General features: G+C 39.7%; 1 protein-coding gene across 3 annotated transcripts in view; it reads right to left on the bottom strand.

The window, feature by feature from the left end:
- Window positions 1–19,554, bottom strand: part of AMPD3 (adenosine monophosphate deaminase 3) — a 34,986-nt gene extending 15,432 nt beyond the window's left edge. The window contains exons 1-6 of one of the 3 annotated variants that reach the window (XM_042784537.1): window positions 19,377–19,554; window positions 15,838–16,063; window positions 13,146–13,341; window positions 12,509–12,674; window positions 10,052–10,271; window positions 7,443–7,572 (exon numbers count right to left, since the gene is read on the bottom strand). In XM_042784537.1, the coding sequence (XP_042640471.1) occupies window positions 7,443–7,572; window positions 10,052–10,271; window positions 12,509–12,674; window positions 13,146–13,341; window positions 15,838–16,058 (933 nt within the window). In that variant the 5' untranslated portion in view covers window positions 16,059–16,063; window positions 19,377–19,554. Of the gene's footprint in view, window positions 1–7,442; window positions 7,573–10,051; window positions 10,272–12,508; window positions 12,675–13,145; window positions 13,342–15,837; window positions 16,064–18,841; window positions 19,296–19,376 lie in introns of those variants that run through there. The other 2 variants (XM_042784536.1, XM_033006747.2) reach the window with 2 other exon arrangements.
- Between the last annotated feature and the right edge of the window lie 338 nt (window positions 19,555–19,892).

Here is a 19,892-nt window from a genome sequence, read left to right as displayed (position 1 = left end):
AACCGACATCTCTGCAAGGACTCTCATCCCGGACTCTTCCGTCCAGGAAACTGCAAATACGGACACGTACAGTGCGAGTCCATTGCATTCCCCTTTGTGTAGTGACTCTGTCTGCAGCTTTCAGACTCCGGCAACAGAAGCAATTGACAACCTGAGCTACTTTTCAGATCAGTAGAGGAAACATCACAGAGCACCTGAGTACGTAACAGCTGTACTCCTGCAATGTAAACCTAAGCTTATGCTATGACATACAGTCCACAGAAATGCCACTCTATTACTTGGCAGATGTAGTAATTTAATTTACAGTTTATACATACAGGAGGTGTTGCAGCCTTATAAGGGTACATCTGTCTCCATGTGAATGTTTTAATAGCATAACTAAAGACCAGAATATAAACTGAATCCTAAACATTAACATTTAATTGTTAATCACTGCCTAGTTCAAACATGCTAGACTCTTTAAAGCTAAATGAAAAAGCAAGAAACATATTACTGTCTTGAAGTACACAACATGAAGTATATTACTAATGCACAGTAAACAATGCTGTGTCTAAAATAGTAAAAATAGCTCTACTTAACATATTATTACACTCCTCAGAGTACTTCTATAGACATTTGAACCCAAGTGTATTATACATATGCTTACTCAGTTGAATAATCATCTTCTGGTTTAGAAACAAATATTGTTTACTGTAAACTCTTCCTGGACCAGTGAAATGCTACAAACTACTGCGTTTGGTCAACTTATATGGGAGAGTGAAATTACAGTTAATAGATGCTCTATAAACTCTAAACATTCAGGAAAAGCAAGTCATAAGCACAGAAAACCAGCTGTAGGGAAACTGAGAAGTGTAGTTTATTGAATTTCAGAATGCACTAGTTACAGTGGTGGCTCAGCTACTGGAATTAATGAGTCTTGGGAAAACAAAACAAAACAAAACAAAACAAAAACAACAACCAAACAAACAACAAAAAAAACCAGACCAAAACAAACAACAACAAAACAAAACACTTCCCCTTTATTTAAATCAGCATGAACTCACTACTGTTAGGAGGGAAAGGACAGAAAGCAAGGAGACATTTTGTTTCTTTTGTTTGCTTGTATGTAAGGATCAGATGGCACAGTAGTAATTGCATTTCTTTTAAGGTCCTGCTTCTCTCAAGTGTGTCTCTGCACTTCAGTAAGCTCCTGTGAAATCTTCTCTAGTCTTCACAAGCGTATCACACATTGCTCTATAGCTGAGCTAACCATGTCAGGCTTATTCTCTAAGAACTGAGATCTCACTTGTTTTTTTTTTTCTCCTCCAAGAGTAAAAAGACTTTTCTAGAGTCTCTTTCAAGCTTTTTCCAGAGAATATGCAGTACTTTGGTTACCTTTTTTAACTACTCTGTATATATTTACTTTTAGGCAAGCATCAACTTCAATAACAAAAAAAGTCTTATAGAGTATCACACAGCATTTTCTTCATTGTTTTTAGAAGCAATGCAACTTTTTGGAAGGTTTTAATGACTTGAGCTTTCACCTACCCTAGCACATTATTAGCGTGTATGCTTTTGTATATTTTCACAATTCAGGGTGCAGTCCTATCTAAACAAAGCATCTAAATACATAATCCTTAGACACATCTTATATGGTTTTTGTTAGCGATATTATTATTATTTATATATTATAATTAATAATTAGAATCATTTATTATTATTTCTTAATAATTACTAATGTTATCATGCTAAGAAATTGTTACTAATTTAATTGTTATTTATTATGAAAGGCATCTACTAAAAGACTTTGAAGAGATTGAGTGCATGTAAAGGTGACAAATGCCCCCTTTGCCTCCTCCCTCCCTTGCAAAAAGACAAAACCAGTCTCATTTTAAGCTGTTATTATTTTGTTCTTCATACAATATATGAAGTAGGCTGAGGCTTTTCTGGGCCATGAGCAACAAGCCCCTACCATAAGGTCTATTTGCATCTATTTGCAAACAATCTGCTGGTATTTCCAGATTAGATACAATGTCACTCCAACCCAGTATTTCCCTTAGTGGAAAAAAACCCCAGTGTGCCCTTAGCCAAATTTCTTGTCCCAGTTGTTACTCTCCCCTCCCCAAAGGAGGAAACCTTTTATTCAAGGTCACATTAATCTTCAATGAAAAGAAGAAACACAATGACTGACAGAGGCCTGTCCTGGACCACACAATATGCCTTCAGTGAACTCGCCTTTTTAAGAAATTAAAACAACTGTTAACACAAAGGTTTCCTTAATTCTTTTAATTCCATCATTTTATTCAAGCAATGGCAGACATCAGTTTTCTTGCAATTAAAGGATGGTAGAATTCCCTTCACTTGGCAATTCTCCATGGAATGAAGCCAGGCTGTCTTCCTCTGCACCTTCTCAGTTCAGGCTAGCTCTTTCCTTTCCTTATTGACCTGACCACCCATGCCATTTTGTCTGCAGGCTTTGGGGATGAAATGCATGCACCTCTCAGTCAAGATAGTTACCTCTGTGTACAACTCACAGCTTGAAGGAGTTACCATTGCCCTCGAAATCACATCTCACCAGCACCAACTTCCCTAAACTACTCGGCCTCCCTCAGCTTCCTGCATTGCTTCTCTTTCCTCCCATTGTCTCACAAAACATCCACCTCAGATCTATTTTATGGATGCTTATCCATGCATCAGAAATAGTGTTGCACTGAATTAGGTATATGCTCCAGATTCAGAGAAATAAGTGACAAATACAGCAAAAACAAATGCCAAGGACAGCCCTTTTAATGATACTGAACTTTTCCAGTACATAGATTAGCAGTATCCACAGCTGCAAACTACCTGATTTTCTAAACACATGCACTTTAACTCATAAGTACTTCTACCCCAATAGCTATGGGCTTCATGAACTTGACACTAAATCTGCTGCAGCCTTTACTTCAATGCTGGATTGAAGGGAAATCATTCCACATCCCACTGCTAGATTCACGGCTCACCAATGTATTCCTGCTGCATTAGCTTTTCAGATAGGATGCAACAGCTCTATACAATGAGCTTGATTCTCTCCTTTCAGCTCTGTAATAAGCATGAGAGGCAGAAGACACAAAATACTCTGCTCTAGGGCAGTGCAGTAATGCTCCTGGCAGCCAAAATAATCCCTAGAGCTGGGCAGAGCCCCTCAGGAGCTTGTCCAATTCATACTTATGTCATCCAGAGCAACCCAGAAACCAGGAGAGACAGGAGATGTGAATCCCTGTGTCTCCAGCTTCCTGTTTGGCTGTACTCATTGCAAAACAGACAGCATCAAGCCCCTGTATTCAGATGAACACAGAAATACACTGCTGTGAAGAGAAACAAATTTCTCTGTTCTTCAAAATACTAAAAGAAAGGACAGAGTAAAAGCTTGGTTTATGGTCTCTACAGAATTTTTGCAGTATAATGGCTGATGGCTTTCTGACATCATTTTGTGCTCACTTGCAAGACTGAGGGCAGACTCAAGAATTTACCTCAGCATCTCTGCAAGATAGGAGGGGAGGAGTAGTATGCACAGTGCTTTGAAAGCACAAAACACAACTTTACTGCCAGTTAACAGTGGTGAGGCACCATTACATGTAATGCTAAAAGAGGTGCACAGAGGCATTCCTGTCCTTTGAATCTGATGCTAACCCATAACCCGTAAGTGTTCCCATTCACTATCAACTTTTCTTTGTATGATTAAATTTCAGCACTGAAGTCTGTAAGTAGCTACTGGAGGAAAAGAAAAATAAAGGAAAAGAAAGAAGCAACCTCAGAATGAATCAAAGTTCAGGAAAGTTAAGGTATAGATTCACTGTTAACTCAAAAGTCTTTTAATCATACATTTAAAAAGCAGACATCTGTTTTTCATTATTTTGTGAGATCTAGAGAACTGGGAAGTATATAACCCAGTCTAACTTCCTTTCTTACAAGTAAGAAGTGGTATTTCAACCCTGTGGTCATAACCAAAAGCTAGAATTTACATCCTTTTTGTCTAACCAATACTTTAAAAACAAACAAAAATATTAAAATAAAATCAGTTGCAACAGTCTAGACCAAATGGTATGTCACAGCAGCAACCAGCTATTGCACACGGAATGCATTAGGGCTGTGTAAGCCACTCTAGAAACTGTGTTCTCCCATGCTGTTATGCTGGCCTGAGCCAAAGCTCTGCTGCCACACAAGTCTAGGAACCTGAGCTAGTGAGTCTGTAGGCAGAAGAATATGATGTGTAAAAGTCACTGATATGACATATCCTCAGGTTTGTTTTGCTGACACACTAAAATAATGGCTGAAGGGAGAAAGAATATGGAAGGGGGCTTAAGCTGTCATTTTTTCATCTTTAGAAAACTGTATCAAAGCTATATGCAGTAAAGGACACCTGCCAATGCAGTACATAGGTATACATCATAAAGGTAGCAAATAAATATTAGGTAAGTGAATATCTTGGCTTCACCTTTGGAAAAACAAAAAAAAAGGCAACAACCTCCCCCCTAGAAAGAGGAACAGAGACAAAACGAAGTTCCTAATAACAAGAACAGCTCCAAGACCAAAAAAGTAAAACAATATTCAGGTGTGGGCCCTTTACTTCAAAGGTGTATTTCAGCTAAAAAACTGAAGTATCCCTTCTGAATTATCTGAGGCTGTTTGGCACAGTGGTCTATTGGAAGCTCCGCTCAAAAAACCTCACATACTTGCTTTGGAAGGCAAGATACCCTAAAACACAAAGGCTAAAACTTAGTTCTGAGTTTGTGTGCCGTAATAAGAGCTAAACTCTTATTATTTAATTTCATTCTTAATGAAGTCAACCCAGGAGTTATGTGGAGAATCTGTGTTGACTGTACTTTGCTATGCATCAGCTGGAGAACGTGGGAGAGCGCTGCTGACAGCATACTCAAGAGTCTTCTCTAAAGTCAGCGTTCTCTTACACAGACAGTTGTCCATCTCCTTGGCAAGCCAAGCGGAGCCTGCCACATTATCTTACCACCTGTGGATTCTTGTCTGTCTAGAGAAGTATTTGTCTGGTTATTAAAGGATAATTTTCCAGTTCCAGCTTGACCAGTGCAAAACATGTTTGGTTGCATTCTGGTTAAGTCCAATATATAAGATATACACATACATTTCCCTTATTTAATAGGAGCCTTATCTTGGGATTTATTAAATAGGTGATCTTACTGGAGGAGAGCTCCTATTAAACCAGGAAAAAACAAGGGCAGAAATGGGACAAGGAGAAGGGGAAAAAAAACCAGTAACCTTTGATTGTCATGCCAGCAAATAATGCTGGCCAGCCTTCTACTGTACCTTTCTAAATGCAGTAATACATGTGCACTGACTGACCTTACGACTACACTCATAACTGTTTTAATGCTGGCATTTTCCATCAGTTACTTTGGCTCTTTTATATAAGAAAACAGATTGTACCAGGATCTCCACACTAATGTCTGAGGGATGTAACAGACAACTTCACTAACAGCTCTTTTGGGAGGTGAATCTTACTTCTTGCTTTTCTCATGAGCCATAGGCACTGTTTAGGATTGACTAACAGAGAGACATCCTTAAAATACAGGCTCTAGAAGTGTCTGTTTCGTGTTGTAAGTTTCACTGGTGTTACTGTTACTAGGGAGGAAGCACTTCAGGGAAGTTACAGATCCAAACATCACTTGGGTTACCAAGACAAGGAAAACAAGATTGCTTAGGGGCTTACAGGAACTCTAACTACAATGCAGTTTACTTGCCATAGAGAGCTTCATAAAAATACTTCTTTAAGCAAGGTTAACTCTGTGTAGCAAGAATTTTTAAAGCAATAACTAGCAGTAGGAATGATCTCTGCGAGAGAGGAGCAAGCTTGTTCCTGCTGTCTTGAATTTGGGTATTGCTGGAGGGGAAATGATGCACGTTTTGTCCTTTTGAGTATTAATTCATTTGTAGATGGGTTTATTTAATAGTAGAAAATTAGAAAATAATTAAGATATGCCAAATTACATTGAACATTTGCTTTTAAATCAAACGCTGAACTTAGCAAGTACAATCCTGTTAATTACAGCTTCTTAGTAATCAAATTGACTGTCTAGGCAGTTGCCTGATCCACACCTCTGTCCTTCACACCTCTCAGTCACCATGTGTTTTATTATTAATGTCTCTGCCAGCTAGTGAAGTGTTTTATCTGAATGTGGCATGGAGTAAATAACTTGTCCGTGGTTATGCAAGAAAACTGTCAAGTTGGGAGTCAGATCTCTACCATTGGAGTCCTGCTTGAGCTAACAGATCCTCCTGTCCCTACAGTTATCAGATAAAAGTGTGAAATATAATTTACTTAACAAGCCATCTGCTTCTAGCCTTGTGATAGACAGGGGTATATTCATCAAACACTTTTGTTTAGCAGAGTTTGTATTTGACAATTTATTACCAAAACAGTAGCAAACATTCAGTTGCCAGCACACTGGACACCATAAGGAAAAGTCAAAAGGACTTTCTGGTGTACTAGCACTAACTAAAACATAACAAGGATTAAGGTATTGATCTAAACCCAGAAATTACAAAATAAGGACTACCTCTTCCAGTTGCGTACAGAAACAATGCAAAATGCACCTGAAGTGGTTAAAACCACCACCAGCAATTACTGACTGCTTTGTGAAGAAATGTCACCTATCAAACTGAAGCATTATCTTTCCACTAACTTCCTCTCAACTTCAGGAAAGGGAAGCAGACAAAGAAGCATAACACTGTTGCTTCCATGCTTTGAAGAAAAAGCAGCTCCCTTGGGTGTGAATACATCAGGATATGAAATCAGCTTCTTGATTCCCCTACCTGTCTCCTAATCACATCCCAGCATACCTGAGAGGCGGCTAAGAATATAACTCAAATAACAATCTTTTTACTTAATATTTCACAGGCATTTTTTACCAGATACAGATGGCAGCATAAACCCTCAGTTCAGTTTCTGTAGGAGTTCTTTCTTCTTTTGACATGTATTTAAACACCTATTTTCAATATGAAGTGCACTATTTACCAAAAATCTATACAGCTGTTCCTACTACAGTCTAGTATGACTTACCTACATGAGAAAAGGAAAATGCATTTGACTGTCCTTAAGTGAATTAAAATTAATTAAACCATGTGGATATATTTATTCATAATCCGAGTAAGTTTCACTTGATTAACTCTGTTTCGCTCCTTTAAAGCAATCTACCTAAAACTAAGCCCCTTTGATGATAAATAAATAAACAGATGAGTTTAGCATAATCCATTTAACCCACTTACACCCAAGTTAATTTTCCTGGAGTGTTCCCATGTAGAATAATTTGAATATTCTTAAAGTAACAATTCATTTGAGTGGTATGCACACAGCACTTCATGCATATTACCAACACTTCACACAACAAAAGCAAAACTGCTGGAACTCCTACTAGAAACAAAGCCATGCCTTTAATCCTTTTCACACTTACCTTTCTCACATTATAGAAGTCTCGATGTGGATTACTCTTTAGTTCTTTAAATTCTGACATTTCATTTAACATCTCATGTAAACTAAATTTAGATTCTAAAAAGTTAAGCCTCCGATGACAATATGTTTTTCTGTAAAAGAAAACACAATCATCATCTGTAACTTAAAATTATTTGTATTTCAAATTCAGAAAGAACTTGAAAGTTTTCAGAGTAAAAACAAGTATTTTTATAAAGACCAAGACAAATCCTTTTTTTTATCCTACCAGTTAACAAATATGTAAGTCAATATCCAATATTATTTTAGACCAAAGTTATTAGTGAAACCTCAAACAGAACTCTACATAGCTGTTACGTCCTTTAAATTGTCCAAGTACTTATCTCTGTTTCTGTGCATAAACTGCAGTTCTTTTAATAATGATGACCAAAGAAAGCATAAAACCTATAATAAAATGTGCTGTCAATTGCTATTACTCTGAAACTATATCTCCAATGGAGCAGATCACCTCATATATGAGAAACAACCTGTAATCCAAACTTACCCACTGTGAAAATACTAGAAAAAAAAAATTCCCCAAAGTTTGCTTTTTCAATGTGAATATAGGAAGCCAAGACAAGGTCTGATACTTTCATTTTTTATGCCTTAAAAACACATATATTGTATAGAAATACTTTTTTTTTCCAAAATAATTTTCTGTGCTTTTAGAAAAATCATGCTTTTTTGTTCCTGCTTGCCTACTCCGTCTTCACTTTCATCTTCTGTTATGTTTCTCATTCTATTTTTAACCAAGGACATGTTTTTTCTCTTCACCATCTGTCAATTCTTATTGAATCTACAGTATTTTTGGAACGCTATTAATGTAATAGACTTTTTTTGTTGACAACCTCTCCTCAGTGGGACACAAATTCCATTACAGACTTCAAACTCTAATTCAAACACAGTCTCACTATATTTGATACTGATCAAAACCCACGTGCCTGCTGCAGGAAGTCTTTGTTGGGTTATACTATTATTCAACAGGCCAGAAAACTGAGGAGTAGGGGTATGATTTCACCAGTTTAAGAACAGAAAAGATTAAAGAACAATAGGTTCTTGAATTCCAAGCAGCCCCATATGTAGTAGACATAAATGCTAGGAAAGCACTTGCTGCAAACGGGAAAACACCACCATATGAAGACCTTATGCAACAGGATTACTGCAAAGACTTCCACCTTCGGGTTTGCATGTGTTCGTTAGCGAGTGTGAATCAGCCCGCAAAAACTTAATCTGAAGTGAAAGGAGCAGATGACTGCTCCTATATTCACAAAGGTGCTGAGTGTTCTAGCATGTCCTACAAAGGCCCTTCTTTCTTGTGGCCTGCTGATAAAGACTGTTAACAAAATCTGCAAAAAGAAGCGTCTTCAGTATGACTTTTGTTTCAAGTTTTTCCTCCTTGTCCTTTAATCTTCCCAGTATCTCTCTTGGAATATAACATACTGAAACCGGAAATGCATTTACCCATAGCATACTGTAAACAATCATACTAAAGCTAGCTTTGATTTGGAGCAGGAGTGCTGGTTATGCTGACAGAAGCATAGGCCTTTGCTCCTGAAAAAGTTCTTTGGGAATGGGACAGTTCTGTTCAGCCCACCTGCTTTGCCACTATCACTGCGCAAAGCAGACGGATTGTGGAGCGGGTGTCAGACAGAGACACAAAGGGAAAAGAATGCCATCAGGTGTGACTAACTTGTCATAGTGTAAGTGATGATCTCAAAGGCAGAAGGACTAGGAATGAAGTGCTGGCAGGCAGGACAAATAGCTCAGAACAGTCCAGGTTCCCACTTTGTTCCATTCTAGGGTGGATTAATTCCCTTTCCTGGTGTTGAGGCCGTAAGAAACCTTGATATTTCCAGTCCTCAGCTGGAAAGTAAACTTGAAAACTGGATGCACGTGTTTGTTATGCACTGGGCAAGGACACTGCCTTGTCATGACTGTGCCAGTGACCGTACTAAAGTTGTTATAGTTCTGGTTTTTAGAGATTTCCCAGGAATTTGATGGTTCTCAGAAGTTTCAGACTTATTTTCATTGTGCATGTGTGGATCAGTTTTGCAGCACATGAGCAGTTAACTGACATGTGGATCAAGTCAGACAAAATATTTATGTTGCTGAGCTGTTCTGTATGCTCTACATATGCAGGGTTTCTCTTCATGCAGCAAGAGCAGAACAGACATGAAAGAATTCGACAACTGTTCAAAAACCTCAAATTCAGCATAGACCAAAACAAAATAAAAAAGGTGAGGTTCAAGTTTCAGTTCCCATGCCTCAAGAAGTTTGGGTCAGATTTTACTTGAATGGGAACATTTGGCCAATTTCATGCTTTTCTGTTGACTGCTTCAGTTTGCCATGGTTGATGAAAAGAAATTAAATATAGCCATATGTGGTTTTGTTTGGTTGTTTTTTTTTCCTTTTTCCCCCCCCCTCTAGTTTTTCCATGATACATTAATCCTCAAGAAGGGCAAAACAAAATATTACTGTAGAATGCGTATGTTGGGGAGTTAAATATCACAAAAGTGAGAAGTATTAAAGGTAATCAGCAGCCTGAAGGGGCAGAGAAGAAAAAGAGAAACATACGTTGGACCATCTGCAATTAGAGCAAGAACATGGCTCAGGTCAAGGGTATAGGTCTCCAGGTCAGGATATGGCAGACTTCGAGGCTCATTGAGTTCCATCATTTCTTTGTTATCATAAACAAAGGGAATGCCACCTTTTATCTTGATAACATAATCCAAATTGTCTGGAGCATCATCAAGATTGTAAGGATCTTCATTTTCTTCTGGGGGTGAATGGAAATCTGGAAATAAATGTGCATTACATTTAGAATAACTAACTTACACAAAAGACAAAATAATTACAAAAATTATTTTCTGCTTCTATTATGCCTTGTTTCTAAAAGATGTTAATATTTTCATTAAATTAATATTTTCAGTTACCATAGAAGATCTGTTGCTACAAGACAGCTTTATTCTGACAGGCTTTAACTGCAGACCCTCTCCAAGCTAAGTGCCTACCTTAATTCAAATATTATACATTACTAGAATTCTCTGAACCCATGTATAATTAGATTTAATACTTTTTTTAATAGCATATAATGGCACAAGTTTCAAAATAAGTTTCCAGAAATATTTAAATTAGGATGATTGAAAGTACAGTTGAGATTTTTGAACAATGAAACAGTTGTTGACATCATACCCATCTTCATTATTGTCTTTTCACCTTCTGACTCACTGCGGTAACTCTGGAAGTTTGTATTTAAGCAGAGTAATTCAGCTGTTCTCATATTGAAACATCAGTCAGAAAAGAACAGGCTGTCCCTTACTTCTTCACCTCTGCCCTTCCCACAATCCCATGAGCTAGACTAGTGCATACATACTAGGACTGTTTCTTCTATCAACAGTAGAGGAAATGGTAGAGCAGGAAATAATTTAAGACTCAGTGCTTCTCCCTCTGCCCAATGCAGTGGTTGGTTTGTAGTTTTTTTGCGGGGTTTGGTTGGTCTTGTGTTTTGATTGCTTGTTTTGGGCTTTTTATTAAAACTCCTTATGTTTAGTTGGTTTTGAATAGAATGAAGAAGAGCAGAAGCCAGAGATAGTACAACACAACTCTAGTTTTCCCCTTAGCCTTCTGATCATGACTGAAATCAGAAAGCACCAGAAGCATGGTTTGGATTTGTTCAGTACAATTTTGTAATCCCTTTACAAAATTACAATTTTTTTTTTTCCTGAGAAACACGTAAACACACATACTTCTGGGAGACTCAGCTTATGTGAACACTGGAACATTATACTAGTAAATGTTCATCGCTTCTTTTACAATACCTTGCTAATGCAACTAGAATAAAATAAGCATCTCAACTACATTTCTGTCAACTGAACTACGTTCTTGGGCTCAGTCTTATCACTGAGACTTCTTATACCTGTTCAGTTAAGCAAAGGCAGAAAAAGCAATTAACCAGTCCTTTTATTCACCTAGAGCACCTGAATGTATGTTCTAAACTGATACCATTATCTCCAATATTTGTAACTATCCAGCTCTAACTTGTGCAATGAGATTTTATTGTTTATGACAAAGTTTAAAATCATAATTGTAAAAAGTTAGTTCCAAGCTATTAATAGGTTAATAGCTCCCTGGCAGCTGTTCCAAAGTATCTTTCCTGTCTTGAATAATCGGTATACTGTCCTTCTTACACTCTCTTATAGAAGAGACACTTGAAAACATGTTAATTCACCCTCTTTCAACCACTGAGCTAGAGGGTAATTGATTTAAAATGCCGTTTTACGGCTGAGAATACATTGCCAGCAACATCTATATTGGCACATATCTACAGACTAAAGGTTGCTTCTTACAGGCTAATCCAAAAACTAGCAGTGCAAACAGTTCAATGCACAAACAAAGCTTTCAAGACACAACCCACCAAAGTGACAAGTATCATTTGTGATACATATAGCAGGGAATATGTTCAACCTAATAAGCCTTGTTGAGAGATCAGGGTTTATTAACCCAGGCAAAATGCCCAACAAATATGACTACACGGCTTCCAGTCTTGACCTGGTGAATGCACCATGCCTGTGAAATTACTGACTCATGTCTTGTTAACTGGCATGTCTCTATCATGCTTTAATTTAGTGTAAATGAGCTCCCTTTTATTTCAGCATGCCAAGATCAGGAGGCATGACTTTAAACTATCTCCCATATATCTTTTTCCTGGAGGAACACAAGTGTACTACATACCATCCTTTTTGCTGAAAAAAAAACAAAAAAAAAAAAAAAAAAAAAACAAAAAAAAACCCACAAACCAAAACATCAGTGAGTGTCTAATATGGGATTTTTAGCTTTTGACAGCTTCAAAGTTTCATATTAGAGACAGGATTTACAATTTAGGTCCATCAGTGATTCTCCACCACTTACTAACAGAATACGTTACATAGGCAAAGACATCAGAAGAGATGATCACAAAAATCCAACTTATCTTTACTACAGCAGTGCATGTGTTTAATTCTAGGTTTTAAAAAGAAGAACAAGGATATTCACCTGGACACACTTCATCTTCAACCTTCCATTTTTCATCTTGCATGCTACACAAATACTGAGATGTTATTCTTGGGAAGCGATGATAGGCAAGACGTGAATACTTTTCTCGAATGAGAAGAGCTTTCACCAGGCTCTTGGCAGCTTGTTCATAATCATCAACTGTAACCTGAAAGGAAAGCCTGAATAAATATTGACAAAAACAAAACAGCAGTTTCAGCAACAAATCGAATCCCCACCAGTAGCAAGGAGACTGAATTTCCAGAAATATATGTGGCTTGACCACAAGGATCTTACCCAAGGTCTCAAGGAAGCCAGTGACAGATGCAGAGTCCAAATACAGTATGCAAAACACCCACACAATTTTTTTTTCCCTACCATATATTACAAATTTATTTAATGCCTGGTTATGTTTTTATCTATTCAATTTATTTTTTATGATAAATATTATAAAATGACCTGACCTTGACTTCAACTCTTCCACAAATCAACGTGTTCACAAAGCAATTCACAGTTTGTTGCAGAGAGCCATAATATACTGTCCTTTCATACTGTATATACATTAGCTACTTGTGGTTTGGGATTCCCTCCTGCCTTCCCTGCCAAACACAGAAGAAAGCAGAAAAAAATGGTTTCTTACCCCTGCACAGTAGTCCCCACTAATTGAAACTCTCTGAAACTCTGGTACATCGTATGGCACTTGGACTGGCAGAAAAGCACTTGGAAGAACTGGCGTTGCAGGAGACAGAATGGGATTGGCTGATGGTGCCTTCCATTCCTGAGATGGAATTTGTAATGACAAAGACTGGGATCTAATCATCTTGAAACTTTTCTTCCTATGAATTCATGGTATAAAGCATAAAACATTAAATACACTGGAAAACTGACTACAGCAAAGAAACCACTCCCTAATAAATTTTACAAATTAAATCTCTTATGCTACAGGAAAAAACCTGGGGACAAAATATTTGTCCTTTTAGCTTTTTCTCTATTGACGTTTCACATGATATATGCTACACACAGTCACACTTACCTTCCACAAGAATACAAATATGCCACGATTTATTTACAGCAACTGTAAGATGCCTTTAGGTTTGTTTTGTTTCACTACTTACAAATTCGGTTTCAGCAAGTCACCATACAGAAGGAAAATGTGATTGCAATGCTTACTTTAGTAGGAGTTGATTCTTCAAGACTGGTAGCATCAGAAGTCACGATGTATCAGACAGAAACAAGTGAATGTTATGTATGGTAAGCTATTATAAGTTACCATGCTACTACACATACTTTTCATTCTTCCCAAAACATGCAGGATTTAAAAACTCATCTAGTTGTCAGACAAGACTATGCATCAGAATTTCATATATAGTCATTCGGTTAAACTTGTAAGAAAAAGGATGAGCACAGTTATTCCTTGGGCAGTATTTGATGAGACCTGAGTAAAAGGCTAATGTTGGTTATCAAAGTAATAACATAGCATGGCTTTGATATGCAAGTCATTCCTCCCTTCAAGGCACTAAACGGCTAACCTCCATACATTTAAAAACTTTTGCCCTTTCTCAGCAAAACTGCAATAGATATGCACATATGACAAACCAGCTAAAAAAGAACACTGTATTTTCCAGTGAAGTAATTGTAATACCTCAAGTGAAGTTTCAGAATATCTCTGAAGATTTAATTGGTTTTCCTTACACAGTTTACATCCATTTAAATGTATTTTAAATATTCATATAATAATGTTATAAACTACCTGTGATAACACTTTCTTTTGTGCACCGTGGAAATACTCCCTCGTTTTATAAACTAGATGCCAAAACCTTCAAATGTTATTAAGAACCACTGACAGAGAAAAAGGAATACTGGAATACTCTCTGGAAGTTGCGTATTACTTCTGTGACATTCTGAAGAATAAGAACATGCAGTGTTGGTACGATTAATAACCTATGACCAAATTTCATGTTCTCTTAAGTAATTGTAGCCATCTCTGAAATCAGTATGAAATTCCTGAAAGGCAGTGTTGGATCAACTGCAACTGAAAAACAACAGAAGTTTTACTCATGTAACTGTCCTTGAACTACACTTCAGTCCTGCAGGACAGGGATGAATACTTGTTCTGTTCCCACATGTACACAACACACATATAACATCCCACTTTCCACAGTTAAACTTGTACAAAACTTAAGATACAGTTTGACAGAATGCATTTTTAGAAGACAATTTCCCAAATTAAAAGTGAAACTTGCTAGTTCAGGAGGAAACATATACCAAATAGTCGTTTGAATGAAACATCTGGTTTTCCCTCCTGTGCTTGTTTATGTCTATAAATATGCCAACTGAGAAACCCACTTGCACAATTCAAAACCAAAAGTCTCAGCCTGTATCATCAGCACATCGTACCGTAATTTAACTGAATTGACTCTTCTCCCTGCTGTTCCACAGATATGATGCCCAGCACTGCCCACCTGATTGTCTGCAGCTATCTGGGTACATGTGTTTAGCTATCACTTTCAAAGGATTCCTTGTTCTCCTGTTTTGTGAAGGGTATGTACACATCCAAGTCACTTGGTGTTAGACCGCTGCTAAGCTCACGCAATTTCAGGAAATAGCCTAGCCAGTCCACTGATGTTATGATACTGAAACAACCTGACATCAGGTTGAGGCCACCTCTCTCACAGAAGAAAACAAATCATGTTTGGCTTCATTAGATTCACGGACAAACTGAACGTGGACTGTACTTTTTGAGTTTTCTCAAAAAAAAAAAAAAAAAAAAAATCAATGTGTACTTTTATGGTTGATAGTGGTTAGATTTTTATCTCTGAATTAAGAAAACCTACAAATTACCTCATTATGCCAATACCACTTTTCACCTTCTCCCTTGATGTTAAATGTCTTTACTTTCATCTATTTTTACAGAAACTAGAAGTATCATACCACTGTCATTTTCTCTGTGTTAAAATTTTCTGTGTCTCTGAATGCAGCTAGAATAAAAGGGAAGGGCAAGAATGTGTTTCTTCTTCTGACTGTTTTTACATTAAAAAGTCTTAGGGTTGTGCCCACTTCTACTCAACTATGCTGTTTGTTAAACCTACGTAAGCAATTATCTATGCTATTGCTGGAAACGCAGTTGAGACCACCTCACCAATCCAAGCTCCCTAGGGCCCATCCCCACACCTTCTGCATAGCATGGAAGGATACAGAGGTGCCCTTGGTACCTGATGTTGACCTTTCTCCTGAAGTAACAGTAGGCAGAATGTTATTTGTAATTTCAGGTTTCAAAATGAGTTTGAGTTAACACTGTTTTCCACTAAGAAAGCAACTACTCCTCAACAAACCTTTTAGCTGTTTCCACAGACTGTTGTTCTGCCAGTTCCTTCTGCAGTTCCCTTTCTTTGGCCTCCTTCTGCCCAATAGGGCAGTCCTCAGGCACGGTGAATAGTGACAAGGCATCTTTGCTGTCTTCTTCTCGGAGAACTTTAGCAAATACCTTCTCTGCTAGAAGTCGCACATGCTCATCGACCTCAGAGATGTTCAGCTTTGGAAACTGTCTGGGCATCTCGGCTAAAAAGGAAAACAGTTGACAAAGTTGTAACTACAAGAAGAATAATGATGTGTGGAGAGACTGGGTTTTTTTCATGGTATGCCTATTAAAATTAAAAGCCTAGAACAAAAGCAGAATAAAGTAGAATTGCTACACAGAATTTAAACTAATATACAGTACACAAGAAACACAGGCATCCACAGAGCAACTTCACTTGTGGAGCCATACCACTCTGTGAATCAGGAACTTCTTGGTATATTAATGAAAATTTGTAACATACATATGTATAGATTTGCCAGTAGATTCCACTTACCTTGCAACATCAGATAGACTATTATTTGCAGTATAGTGTATACTTAGCTGTATGTACGTGCACTGAACTTGGAAACCATATTCACTCAGTTGCCTGCCTTCTTCCCTGCTCAGTGACTTCAATTCTAGAGCCACAAGCAAGTTAGAAAAGAAGGTTGCACATTTCTACCTCACGGCACCCTTTCGACAAATAAGAAAGTCATGGAACTGCTGTGAAGTAAAATGGTTGCACAACAGGAGCAAATGTGGTATAGTTAACTTAGTGACTTCTCCCCCTGTTTGTTTTCAGTAGTTCATATCCTGCTTTTGAATTGTATGTGGGAAGCAGATAGGATATGGACCTTAATTTCTACTTGGCATTTAAATATTCTTTTTCCAAAAAATGTAAGTATAAAACATATTTTTTATTTGAGTAGCCTTTCATCACAAAATATTTCCATTTTGTTAGAGCAGCACTACTGAAAATACTATCTTTAGTGTTTCTTCTGTAGTTTCATGGCTTTATATTTCATTCTCATACAATCCAAAAGGTGAATTTCTGACACACCTGGTAGCATTCTGGAGAAGAAAAAAGATACAGTGCTTGTAAGCTACTGACCAGCATTATTTGTTATGTACTATAAAGCTTTTTGAATGCCTTCAGTATGATGGAGTTTGTAACAAATAAGATTACATTCTTATTACATAAGTTATAAATAGCAATGAACATGTCACAACAAATGGATCCAAGCACTTCCAGAATGTGAAGTCTGGGTCCAAAACTGACATTTCAGAATATTTTTTTGTTACAAAAATGCAAACATATCAGAAGGTATTCATTTAAATAACAATGTATGCTCATAGTCAGCATGGAGCATGGCAGTTTTTAATCACTCCAGACACAACTTATCAGGGCCCCCATTACAGTATTTCTGTAGGCATGCTGCAAATTTCACATGTTGACACGTGATCCGTTTGATATGTGATCCTGTTGTTTTCAGCCTAAAAGATTCTAATTAATGTCCACCTGTTTTCACAGTTGCTTTGATAACAGTATTGCTTTTATTCTAAAAGCGAATATAGTATGAAAAGGTGACAAGACATATATTGGACCATAACATAGAAATTTAGCCTTCATCTACATTATTTTGCATTCTTATTTTGTAAGAACCAATTCACAGTGCAGTAGAAAAATGCCAATGGTTTTAAAGAACTGTGGCTCTGACTCAATGCAGTTTTTCTGCCTGGAGAGTATTTGTTTTGCAATCAGTATCAAGTCTTCATAAAATCAAGTGTAACTACATAAGAATATAAAGATACATATTTAGCTGAATGAGTCAGTGACAATGCACTACAATGTCTTAGAAGCATCCAAACTTAGATTCGGTTTCTCAATTTCAAACCTCAACGAAGTCATGGGAGTCTTTCCACTGACCTCAATGAACACAGTTGTCAGCAGTAGTAACTGCCATACAGTTGCCAGCAACAAGGGCCTGTGGGCCACTTCAGCCAGGCAAGAACAATCTTTTTAGTTATTAGACTATAGTAAGTGCTAACAATAATAGTAAAATGTGGAATAATGTGTTTCTTCTGCTGCTAAATCAGCAATTAAAATATTTTTAGTACTAGCTGACTAGTACAGGAAAAATCAATTGGCTGTATGTTTATCAGCAGCTGAGCATTTTCCTAATGTAAATTAACTTTTTCATAGATAATTGTGATCAGAAACAGAAATTCAATAGGAAATACACTACATGAAAAACTACACTGTATTTTAAATCATTACACTAAGAGTCAGAATGTATAGCTACGAGTACAACCCTCTACTGTGACCAAAGGTTTTTTTTCTTTCTTACAGAACCTCATCTCACGTTCGCCACTCAAGTGAACCAGAAACTAAGGCACAAAACACTTTGAAAGGTAGGTTCACCCACATCACTGCTAGCTTATGTCACAGGAATGAGTTTAATAAACCTAAAATAGTCATGTGGCACTTCATGCAGTACTCATGCAAGCTGTGCCATTCCCCAGCTAGAACAGGGATGAGGATGTTGTATCCAGTACCCTTCCACAGAATGCTGTCCTTTAGCCAAGGTGAGCAACAGCTAGACATCTTAATGGATGAGGAGGGGGTATGAATACCATTCAGCAACCAGCAAATCCTCCCACAGGATGCTGCTTGAGCTGCTCTTCAGTTCTACACCTTTGTGGAATAAAGCTATTTCTCTTGAAACACGCTGCATATAAAATGATGGATCGAATATTTAAAAGGCAGTTATTGATCAGGAATGTAATGGGCTTGAATATGGAACGAGCACACGCCATGAAAACAACCGCCGCTGCCGCCGCCCCCAGCCCCCCGCGGGCGGGCACTGCCGGCAGCGCCGCCGGGAGCAGGTGGGGCAGCGCCGGCCGCGGGAGCCCCGGGCCCGGGCCCGTCCCCGCCGGGGCGGCGGCCAAGGTCACCACCAGCCCGGCAGGGCGCTGCCTCCTGCCTCAGCACTTACCTACCGCCCCGGGGAAAGCCATGCCGGGGCAGGGCCGGGCCCCGCCACCGGCGCTCCCGCCGGCCGGGAACGCTCCGTCAGGAGCCGCCAGCAGAGGAGGAGGAGGAGGCGGCGGCGGGAGGAGCCGCCCCCGCCAGATGCCGCCGCTCCGCTCTGCTCTGCCGCATTCACCCGCCGGCCAGCCGCCCCGCTACCGCAGTGCCACGCCGCCCCTTCCCCGGCCCTTTATGGCCGCCGCGGCCCCCGGGCGGAGGAGCCAGCTCGCCGCGCCCCCGGCCCCGCCAGAGCGGCCGGCTACCCCCTGGGCGGCAGCACGGCAGCGCGGGGCGGCCCCGCAGCAGGTGGAAGAAGGGCGCCGAGGTGGGGGGAGGTGGCAGGCGCGGGGTGCAGCCTCCCCCCCCCCCGGGCGGAGCGCCAGCCACCGAGGTGACCCCCGCCTCGCTGCGCCGCCCTGCCCTGGCGCGGGGGGCGAGCGGCGCCAGCAGCCGTTAACGGTCGCCCTGCCGGAGCGGGGCGGGGCGCGCGCGGTCCGTACCTCCGTGAGGAGACGCCCGCCCGCAGCGGCGGGGCTGGTGCTGGGGGCAGGAGGCGGCCGCCGCTTCGAGCGCTGTCCGGCGCCGCTCGCCCCCTCGGCTGCACCTGAGGCTCGGCCGGAAAGCCTTCCTCCCCCGCGCCGCGGCGGCCCCTTCCTCTTCGGAGGCTTCAAGACAGAAGTCGCGCTGTCACATGGCTCCTGGCCGCCGTGGGAGGGAGCTCCCCGGGCGCGCCGCCCCGGCCCGGCCCGGCCCGGCCCCGGCCCCGGCCCCGGCCCCGGCCCACTTCAGCTGCGGGGTGGCTGGGACGGGGTGTGCCGGCATTAGTTTTGATGTCGAAAACTTTGGTTCGAGACTAGAACGTCGTGAGGCTTGTGCACAGATGACACCCGATAAGTAAGTCTGCTGACGATGTATCCCTATCCAGAAGTGTTTTCAGCAATGTCTGTTCTTCAGTGTAGCGACAGGGTTCAGGTGCACATATATATTAAGAAACAAAACAAATATCCCACCATCTC

This window comes from Tyto alba, unplaced genomic scaffold (genome assembly GCF_018691265.1).
Source record: "Tyto alba isolate M040663 unplaced genomic scaffold, T.alba_DEE_v4.0 Super-Scaffold_8, whole genome shotgun sequence".
In the NCBI taxonomy this organism is placed as follows: Eukaryota; Metazoa; Chordata; class Aves; order Strigiformes; family Tytonidae; genus Tyto; species Tyto alba.
Note: the sequence above shows the minus strand (reverse complement) of the source record. Positions and strands in the feature narration are given on the sequence as shown.